Below are 11,156 nucleotides of genomic sequence, written 5' to 3'. Positions count from 1 at the left end.
CAGGGATCCACCCCATGTCTAGCATTGCATCATTAACAAAGTTATTATTTCCTTTTAAAGTCTGGGTAGTAAGAATAGCCCCCATTTGATGAAGCAAGTCCCTCCCCCAAAGATTCGTGGGGAGTCCAGTCACCACATAAGGCTGGAAATGGCCACTATGTCCTTCGCCATCTCTCCATTTTAAAAAGGAGGCACTTCTTTTTGGTCGGGTTTGTCCTATCCCCTGTAATATGGCCAAGGGACTCTGGAGGGGCCAGGCAGGTGGCCATTGTTTTTCAGAAATGACAGAGACATCCGCCCCCGTATCTAGTATTCCCTTGAAAGCCTTGTCCTGTATCTCAATGGTCAGGTTGGGACGCGAATCCAAATGAGCTACCCAAAAGGCCTGGGGAGTTCCAGTGGAGCCAAAGCTGCCGTCGCCCCGGGACCCACGGAGGGCGTGCCCAGGAATGGAAGCTAAGGGTAGCAGCAGCAATTGAGCTATACGCTCCCCGGGGGGAAGAATAACAATTCCTTGGGTAGCTTCTACTACTATTTTTATTTCTCCCTGATAATCAGCATCAACAACCCCCGTAAGAATCTTCAAGCCCCACTGAGTTGCGCTACCTCGTCCCAACACTAGTCCCACCGTCCCCTCTGGCAGGGGTCCAAAAACCCCAGTAGGCAGCGTCTGAGGTCCCATTTGGGGAGTTAATACCGCTCGGGAGGTGGAACTGAGGTCCAGTCCTGCGCTTCCTGGTGTTCCCCTGGGGAGTTCCCAGATAGAAAGGGGTTGGTCAGTGGGAGGTGGCGGAGACGCCCACTCCCTGGGGCACTGTTCTGTCCCTGCACTGCCCCGTACACTTTGGCTTCCGGGGCCCGGGGCGGGCCCCTGCTCCCGTTTCCCGACGGTATTGGGTTACCCTGGATGTCAAATTTTGACCTGCACTCACTGCTCCAATGATTTCCTTTATGACATCGAGGACAAATTCCAGGCATCCCTCTGCCAGCACCCTCGCTCCTTTCCGGGCAGTTTCTCCTTATATGTCCCTCTTTCCCACACTTAAAACACCCCTTAGAGCGGGTTCCCCTGTTATCAGATTTTTGCATTCCAGTCTTAAGGGCAGCAGCCAAAACCTGACCAGTAATATGAGGCCCATCTATATCTTTGCATGCTCGAATCATGTCATCTATACTTTTGGCCCGGGAGGACTTAATAGCATTTTGGCAGTAAGTGTTAGCGTTTTCATATGCCAGTTGTCTAATAAGTGGCATAGCCTGTTCTAGATTAGGGAATATTTTTCCAGCCGCCTGCATTAGGTGGGCTATAAAGTCCGAATAAGGTTCAGAGGGCCCTTGAGAGATCTTGGAAATTTTTGCTTCAGTCTTAGAAACGGGCAGGGCTTTCCAGGCATGGACTGCAGCTGAGGCTATTTGAGCATAAACACCTGGGTCGTAATTAATTTGTTGGCCTATGGTGGCATACTGCCCAGTTCCTGTTAACATTTCAGCATTTCGCCGTTGATGGCCCGCATTCAGGTTAATCTGAGCCAGCTCGCGGCACCTTTCATGATATTCACTTTTCCACAATAAGAAATCCCCTCCAGATAACACAGCCCTGCAAAGTTGCTGCCAATCATTAGGTATTAGTTGACTGGCTGAGAAGGACTCGAAGAGGGTCAATGTGAAAGGGGCATGAGGTCCATAATTAATGACCGCCTCCTTAAGCTGTTTTATGTCCTTGAAGGCTAGGGGGACATGGGCTCTGGCCGGCTGTCCATCAGCATCGGCGTTTTCAATCATTGGAAAAACCTGAGCCGCTCTAGAACCCCAGTGGACCCCCGCCCGTCTAGTAGGGGCGTCCTCATTCCAATCAGGATTATAGGGAGGAGGTGCGGCAATTGAGGGGGCCCTAGGCACCCTCACATTTGCCCTTTTAAGGCGATGTTCTAGTTCCTCTATCTCCCTTTCTAATCCCTCCTCTTCCTCAGAGAGAGAACTGAGGTCCTCAGGATCCTTTTTGGGCTTAGAAATCTGGAGGCGTTTCCTACCCCCCGAGCCCGAGTCCTCAAGAGGACCCTCATCCTTTAAGGATTCTGCCATTTGCTCTTCCTGCACCTGATTAAGGGCCTGTTCACATTCAGCAAGCTGATCCTTGATCTTTACTTTATCTGTTAATAAAGCATCCTTTACCAACCTCCATAAGGAAAAGGTGGCAACTGGGACACTGTCCGAGCCCCGGTCCCTCAATAATTTCTGAAGGTCATGCCTCACCAGGTCCCAGTCACTATTATTAAGAAATCCTCCTGTCAGAAACCAAGGACAAGCCTGGGCAATAATTTCAACGAATTCGGTTGCAGTCTTAGTTTTTATTCCTGTTCCTTGTGTATTTAACAGCTCTTTTAGTTCGTTGGCCAGACGAACCTTCGCTGTTGAGTTACCCATGGTATGTACCCTGTCTCTTTAAATTATCTTTAAATCAATCTTCCCCCTTCTTTCTTAGAAGGTGAGCCCCGTCTGCTTACCCCTGCTTTCCAGATCTCGGTGGAACCTCCAATTGCCGCGTCCGGCCAAGGGAGCCGAGTCCGGCGAGGGACGGCGAGGTTAAAAGACACACAGGACACCAAGGTTCTTCATCCAGGAGTCAATACCCTTTATTGCTAACACACTTTTTTTTATACCCCAAGCAGCAGAAGTGGAAAACTACCCAAAAGCAGGAGGGACGGGGGAGAAATTTAGTTTCAACATCTATTATTGTCAGGTACCGAAACCTCCCTTAACAATAAGTCCATCAGACCAGAAAAGGTCAAGGCATTCCCGTGGGATACATATGTCTCAGACGGACAAGCAGGAACAGAAAAACCGCAAGTTTGCTATGGCCTTGTGAGCTGGCCACACTGGCATGCAGAACAAACTAGTGGAGGTAGGGCTCCAAGGGCCAGGGTGGACCTGCTGCCAACAGAAGGAACAATGTGAATACTGAAATAAAGAAATATTGTTCTATATATATTTTGCAACTTTGACATCTGAGAACAATCATATCTAAAATATCCTTTGAGATATAACTGAAATTATATCAAATATTATGTTAACATTATATGTTAATAGCTCTTGATTTTCTTTGAGTATTTGATATGTCATCTAAGTTGTTTACTCAGATATGACTTTTCCCACCAGTGAACACAGCAGCTGTTTCTGGTGTGTAAAATCACAACACAGCAGTTGAGGACAGAAAAGGAATTCTACCATGGCTAAATGAAACCCCATGGGGACTTAGGTAAACTGAACACCATTCCCAGGTTGGAGAGTCACCAGCCTGGCAGTACTGTCATGTATAATCCCAAGGTATCTCTGACCTGGAGCAACACAGTTAGTGTCTAGTGTTCCCTATTTAAAACTTGCTTACTTATTTGTACTGTTATGAAGTTAGAAACCATTCAAGGTCAACATATTTTTCATTTCCATAAAGCATTAGCTATAGAAATCCAAAAGCAATAATGGAGGCATGTTGTATGACTTTTCAATTTTAAAAACAACTTCAAGTGAAAATCTTAAGTCGTGGTTTGCATCTCATTTACCATAGGCTAATCAGATATTTTAGATTATATAAACTGGTATTGTTTTAAGTATATGAATATTTTCAAATACTTTTCAGTGGAAATAATTAAAATAATGTTGAAGGCACTTAGAGTACAAACATTGTGATTTAGTATAACACAGTATATTTGCACTTTTCTTCAAAAATTAGACACACAGTTATTTCACTTTGGAAGGAGAAAGCTTGCCAAATTGAAAACAAAGCTTTTAATTTTGCATAATTAGGTAGGCTAGAGTAGGCTGAAGTCTCCTAAAATGACATGTAGAAAATGTTAACAGATTACACTTTTGATATGATGTCACAGGTGGGTTATCCTTAAACCAATCTTAAGAGATGCTGCTTAAGAGATGCTATTCTGAGATTTGCTGTTCTTTCATGTTCATTCAGTGAACCAGTTTTCTCTCACTGATAAGAGAAACAAGTAACCTCTTAATTAACGAAGGATAATGAAATGTTTCTAACTCATATCCTTGATGAGTCAATGAATTATGGGAGAAGTAAGAGTGAGCAAGTACAATAACAGAATTATTATTAAATTTCCCATTTACTAAGACATTCTATGTTGAGTAGCATTGTACTTTTTATTTATTCCCAGTCCTTTCTAGGTCCTATTTTTAGTCTTTATCTATTCTTTTTTTTAACCATGTCTTCTCTCAAGTTCTTGCCAAGGAAATGATAGCAGTTGTGATATAGTGCAAAATATTTCAAATTTTATTCAATCAATAGAAATATTTTTTCTTCCATAAATGAAGTTTTATTCAAAATGCTGTGGTATAAACTATAGGAAAAGGAGAGAAAACAAGTGACCTTCCACTTAGACTTGCCTGTTTGGGGCAGAATTTTATGGACTTTGCAAAAGGAACCATTTGTTCCTAGTAATCAAGAAAATATTGTAGTTTGGTTTGTTCAAAAGCATAGTCTTCCTTGTAACTAATTGCAGTGTTAAATATATATTTTTGCATAGACTTGTTTGATTTGACTTGCTACATTGTGTTGATTAATGTTAATGGTAAATTAGGAGTCAAAATTTGGCATAAGATAAAGTATGATGCCATAGGTAAATGGTTATGATGCAGGTTAAAAGGCATGGGACTTTTTTACCCCACACTTATTGCTTGATATTTAGAAATATCTGCATTTGATGGGTATAACAAAGAATTTGTATATCATTACAGATTCAAGCTCTATCTTCACCATTATGGATTCTTAGTTATGAGAGTAAGAATACCTTTCTAGGTCAAACTGATTGGCAGTTAAAAATTGTATTACTTATAAAGATGTCATTTTCTTCAAGGCATAATGTGATGCCTAATATCCTTAAAATTACCCTGTTTTGTATAAACACTTAGCGTTTTAATTTCATTCTTTTTATGACTTAAACAAATCATGTTTACCATAATCAGGGAGTATTTTGATTGTTGGACTGTAACATATTGGTAAAATAGCTGTTTTACCAATATGTGACCAAAAGACCTGACAAGAACAATTTTAGAGAAGCAAAAGTTTACATGGTGCTCACAGTTTCAGAGGTCTCAGTCCATAGGTAACCAACTCAATTGTTCTGTTCCCAAGGTGAGGCAGAACATCATGACTAATCCATGTGCTGGAAGAAATCTGCTCAGAACATGACAACCAGGAAGGAAAGAGGGGGGTGGGTGGGGGGACACTCTGCTCATCAAGAACAAAATATATACCCCCAAAGCATGCCCTCTGATGACCCACCTCCTCCAGCCACACATACCTGCCTATAGTTACCTTTCAGTTAATCCCTATAAAGGGATAATGAATTGACTAGATCAAAACTCTCACAATCCAGTCATTTCACCACTATTCTTTCTTGCATCATCTTACTAAGGAATCTTTGGGAGATTTCTCCTATCTAAACCATAACAATAGCATGTGGTTAAGATACATTTTAACAAAGAATCTAATCAGAAGCAATAAATAAAATTAAATCAATGTTCTGATCTCTAAGATGATATTTTCATTGACAGTTGTGATGGTAGAATTCTGAGATTTGCTATTCTTTCACGTTTTTCTGTTTAGAAGCATGGAGAAGTTAGACAAAGTTTAATAAAGAAAGGATTCTAGAAGAAAACCCTTTGATGAATGACATTTAAGATGTATATACATTATTTCTTCCCCTTGATCCAAATCCACCCCTCGTCTGCCATTTTAAAATGATTAACTCATTCATAGAGTAAATGGAACAACCTGTTTTGGCCTTTTTCTGTATTAAGCGATTTTATATAGAGACAGATAAAAGGAATAACTTCCTACAATTGATTTTTGGTACAGCACATCCTGTACTTGAATTGGTTTCATTAATTATACATCCAATATTCAAGAAAAGAGAAGATATGTAGGACAATGATATTTTTGTTTTAAGTGTTCTTATCATAAATTTCATTTACAGTAACCAGATTTTCTTTATAATAACACTATAAAATGCAGTGCACTAGTACCTTGTGCTATTGTAGTTCTATCTTGTCTACTTGACTAATTTTAAATAAAATTAATTCTGTGGTGGTATACTAATTTCTTGTTTGAATCTAATATATATGTATATGTATGTTCTCATATTTTTTTCTTACCATATGAGAAATTCTGACCGTTTTGTGTATGTGATTAATATGAGATGGTTTGCACATATTCTTGAAATTTTCACATAACTCTAAACAATTGTTCGTTGGTTATTAGCAGTGCTGATATTTTATGTAACAAGTTGTTGACTTACACTAGTAGGGAATTTACCTGATGTGGGAAATACCCCTTTTTTAAACTTTGAATAACTTTTCATGCACAATATCATCAGCAATTTAGTAAGCTTATTACTTTAAAGTAAAGCAGAACATTTTCTTATAACAAATAATTTAAGTTTCAAAAGAAAAGCAGAGGGACAAAGTCTACTGAAAGCATTTTTATTTTTAATTTTTACATGAAGGGATATTCCTTGTTTATGGAATTCGAAAGTTTTGATTCTTTAAAAATACTTTAAGAAATATCTGATGGATGCTATACTTGTAGTATTGGAAATAAAGGGTCTCTTTAGTCTTTTTTTTTTGTTATGCCATTAGATAAATTGAGAACCCCACTATGTGTTCCAAAGGGCTTAATTTTGTCTAAATAAATGTATTGAATCTACTGCTAGAGAGACCAGGGGATGTGAACACTTGAGTGAGCCTGTGGGGAACAGCTCCCGACTGAGCCTTTATAGAAGAACAACTGTTTAAAGAAGAATGGAAAGTAGAACAGACACAAAGTTAAAAGACAAATGTGCAGACTCTTGCTTTTAATAGTATTCAAGGGTTTAGCAAACCATTAACTTCAGTGCTGTGGAATTGCTGAAAGGAAGATTTAAAAATAAAAACTTGTTGTTATCTAGGGACTAAAACGCTGAAGGATCCAGATAGACTTCGCTGTTGCAGGAGATTTCCAAGCATGGGAGGTTAGAGTGGATTGAAAGAAATATGGAAATGTAATTGATTACCCTTAAAAAGCCAGTAGTTATTGCAGTGAATGAAGATTCTTAGCATTTAAGTGTTAAGGAAGATACTTTGTGAATTTCTATCTCCAATATTTTATTTTATTTACTGTATTTCATTCCATAATTGTTGCAGATTTTTATGGCAACTTTTTTTAAAAAAAATGGAATGTGACTATTACATGAAGCCTTTTTTTTCAATGTGTGGTATTACTTAAAAATTATTTTTTACAAGATTGTCTTTTATGTAATATTAGAGTCCATGGGATACTCTTGAATATAAGTTAATGTAGTGGTGATGATTATGTTGTGAAATATGAGTATAAAAAGAATTGTCTTTATGGAAAATTTTTCTGCAGTTATTAAAAGTAAAAACTGTCAATATTATTGAAGATTTGCTTATTAAATACTAGGGGAGATTGTCCAGAGAATGCCACACTCTAGCCAGCCATACTACAGAATGAATAGACTCAGTGTCTAATTGACCAATACTCCTATATCTTCTATGCAATTTTGTCTTGTATTCTCCACATCTACCTTCTGCATAGAGCCAGTAATCTTATTCTTTTGAAGATAAGATATGCAAATACTGGGGTTGTCATCAATTTTTTTTTACTTATTTAATATGCTGTTAATATTTTTACTTGTTTACAAAATTTAAAAAAGATTTGATTTTCCTATAATAAAGATAAATTTAAATCTTCTTTTCATGAGGTATAGGGAGAAATTATATCTAGGTTTGATTAATTAGGAATGAAGATGATTTGTTATAAATCTCATCTGTGATTTTTTTCTTTGAAAGGAAATTGACTTGCAGCCAAGTTATTAACACCAGTAGAATGTTCTTTACTTTGGTACCTATTCAGAACTAAGTCTTGCATTGAAATCACTTACAGAAAACCTGCCCATACATGGCTCATAATGGAAGAGATTAATGCAGATAAAAATGGACACTTGCATCCTACCATGAAGGTGAATGTAAAGCCACAGAGAGTTGAAAATGAGCTTAATGATTGCTAGGTAGCATATGTTTTCATATGCATAACTCATCCCAAATTAAATACCTCTACAGTATTAAAAAATCGTATCTAAAAAATATGATAGTATAGTAACCTAACAACATGTACTCTGGACTCAGACTACTTTAGTTCGGATTTTGCTTTGTTCAGATTTTTTTAAAAATACTTTTTAGTTGTCAATAGATCTTTATTTATTTATATGTGGTGCTGAGAATCGAACCCTGTGCCTCACACATGCCGGGCAAGTGCTCTATAACTGAGCCACGTCCCCAGCCCCGCTTTTTTGGATTTTGTAACAATTTTACTTTGTTTGGATTTTGTGACAGAGCAAAATTTAGTTTTATAATATTGAGCAGAGTACTTATTTTTATTTGTCTCTTTAAAAAATAACTATTATTTATAGGGGATAAAAGAGTTAATACCTGTAGGACACTTAGAACAATGCTGAAGTAGTAAGGAAACTGCTACTGTTAGTAATACAAAATGCAAATTTAATATCAAAAAGCACTTCCTTGTATCTTCTAATCTTATAAAGATAGTATATAAGCACGTTTGGAAAGCAAATGTATCTGGATTTCATATTAATAGGAGGTCAATAAAATATATTTAGTAAAATATTCATAAAATTGTTTTCAATATTATAAAATAGTATATTTGTGATTACATTGATGGAAAGTTTTAGCAAGGTAATGCAGGTCATATCCATGAAGCATCTGAACAAGTGACCCGACTTTTCAATGGCCTACTACCTGGGTTCAGTTTGCTTTATAGTACAATGTATTTCAGGCTTTTCGGATGCCTGAATGTACATTGGGCATATTTACCTGTTTTCCAGGTATTCTGGTTTTATATAAATAAAGGTCAGAAATTGTAAGACTAAAAACTTCTAAAGATTGAATATCACTGGATTAGGGCATGAAATATACTAAAAAATTTAACATGATAAGAGATGGATGATACATTTCAGGAAAACTTAAGGCATAAAGTCGCTTCTTATGGACATTGGTGTGGACCTAAAAATTAATTGTGTGGTAGAAAGAAATTGTAAAGCTATATTTGAATATCCAATGTAAAAGTTCCCATTCTATACATCGTTTGAATTATAAGGATTTATGATATATTCAAAGTATATACATTTTGATACTAATTTATATTCAATTTCTGTTTTGTTGAGCTATTCTGGTATGTAACACAAAAATATTTATTTTTCACATGTCGGGTTTATATTCTTTCATTCAAAGGAAATCTTTTTACTTTTTTTTTTTGCCTATTCATTATTTCTAAAATAGGTCAAGAACGACAAAAGTTTCAAATAACAAGATATCTACTTTTGATACTGAATAACTGCTGAAACATGATTTTATATATATATATACTTTATTTTAAATATGGAAATTCATGGCTTTGTAGTAGATGATAATGGAATCTTAATGTTTTATAAGCAACTTCTTTTTCCATTCATAATAGAATATTAAGCAGGCAAAATGATAATTAAATTTCTTCATATATTCCATATTTAGTACATTTAAACATTTATAACTTGTACCATTAATTATTCTGTAATATTTTATGCATACAGCTTAATTTTTAACTACATAAAAACAGAAAATTATTTAATAATAATAGGATATGAGCTGATATTTTTCTTGATATATAGCAGTATTAAAAAAGGAGCTCATTTAAAATCTTTAATGAAAAATTATATCTGGATTTAATATTCTTTTGCTTGTGCACTAGTAATTACATTCATTAAAGTTTTAATTTCAAGCAGTATTGCCTAGATAAAATTAAGTAAACATCTCCTGTTAGTATCTGTTTATATACTGAACATCATTTGAATTTTACTCTTTGTTTCTTGCAATCTGCATTAGATTATAATTACTTTTTCTCATTTAATGCTTACCCATATTGTAATATTGCTGCATGTATTATAAAGTCACATGCAGAGTTGCTGGAAGATTTGAAATTTTTATTGTACATATAAAAATAAGCTATATAGTCATCTAAATTAATTAAGTTTTAATCTGATGAGGACTATGTCTTCTTAAAACTCTTAAATTTGTATTCCTTGAGATAAAGAGCCTTGAAGCAGTTGACTATTTTAGGTAAAGTTTACATATGATTTACAAAATTTAATCCACATTTTTTGTTATTATACAAATAGTATTTGATTTGTAATTCTTGATATTCTCCTTAATAATTGCTAAAGTAGCTTCTTTTGTGCATGAAGTTGAAGCCTGTTGATAAATCCCAATAATACATAATTCATCTTTAAAAATAAGGTTGGCTGAATTTTTTTATGCCTGTATAAAGTAAGACATGAAAAATTTTAACATTTCTTTCAGAATCTTCCCCATGTTGCCTCTGATAGAGACATTTTTACTGTATACTTACATAGTCTTCTTTTTCACATATACATATATGGAAAAAAATTAGAAAACATGGGATATTAAAGAGATTTAGAAGGGCTTGGAAGATCATCCAAAATAATCATATTTATTAATGTTGGGTATCCTCTATAGTAACTTTAAATTGATTCAGTGTAGTAATAACAGAATATTAAAACTAAAAAGAGAAACTGGGGCTAAGGTTCCCCCAACCTGCTCAAGCAACTCAGTTTATAGTGATGAAAGTTTGCCATGTAATACTGTTTCTATGTATATCTAGTTATAGCTTAAAACCATTCTTAAAATGGGTATCTCCAATATGCTGCTTTAAAAAAATAAGATCATATGTCAGTTGTTAAAACTGTCTTAATTTTGTGGAAGTCAAACGTGAGACAGTAGTTAATCATATCCATCATATTCTTATAGTAATTATTATTATTTTGCTTTTGTGTTGCTAACTCTATAGGGCATGAGTAATTTAAATCAACAAGTATAAAAGTTTTATCTTTTCTAACATAAAAAATGAGGGCTTTTAACTGAACAATTTATTTTTGTTTTCACTTTCACATGATTTTTGAATACCTATCAGAACAGGGAAAGTAATTTGTGATGTGTTTATAGCTGGATCATTTCCAAATTGTTGGAACTAATATATTTAGCTTATTAATGTGAATATGATTATAGCCCAC

At 35.5% G+C, this 11,156-nt stretch overlaps 1 protein-coding gene across 1 annotated transcript; it reads right to left on the bottom strand.

Annotated features, from left to right (window-relative positions):
- Positions 1 to 690: 690 nt before the first annotated feature.
- Positions 691 to 9,987, bottom strand: LOC107147195 (endogenous retrovirus group K member 6 Gag polyprotein-like). The gene is made up of 2 exons (XM_048810212.1): positions 9,984 to 9,987; positions 691 to 2,285 (listed from the first exon to the last, which is right to left on the bottom strand). Exons 1-2 carry the CDS (start codon positions 9,985 to 9,987, stop codon positions 691 to 693), a joined length of 1,599 nt encoding a protein of 532 aa, XP_048666169.1.
- Positions 9,988 to 11,156: the final 1,169 nt, after the last annotated feature.

The sequence above is a fragment of the Marmota marmota genome, unplaced genomic scaffold, assembly GCF_001458135.2.
Source record: "Marmota marmota marmota unplaced genomic scaffold, marMar, whole genome shotgun sequence".
Lineage (NCBI taxonomy): Eukaryota > Metazoa > Chordata > Mammalia > Rodentia > Sciuridae > Marmota > Marmota marmota.
Note: the sequence above shows the minus strand (reverse complement) of the source record. Positions and strands in the feature narration are given on the sequence as shown.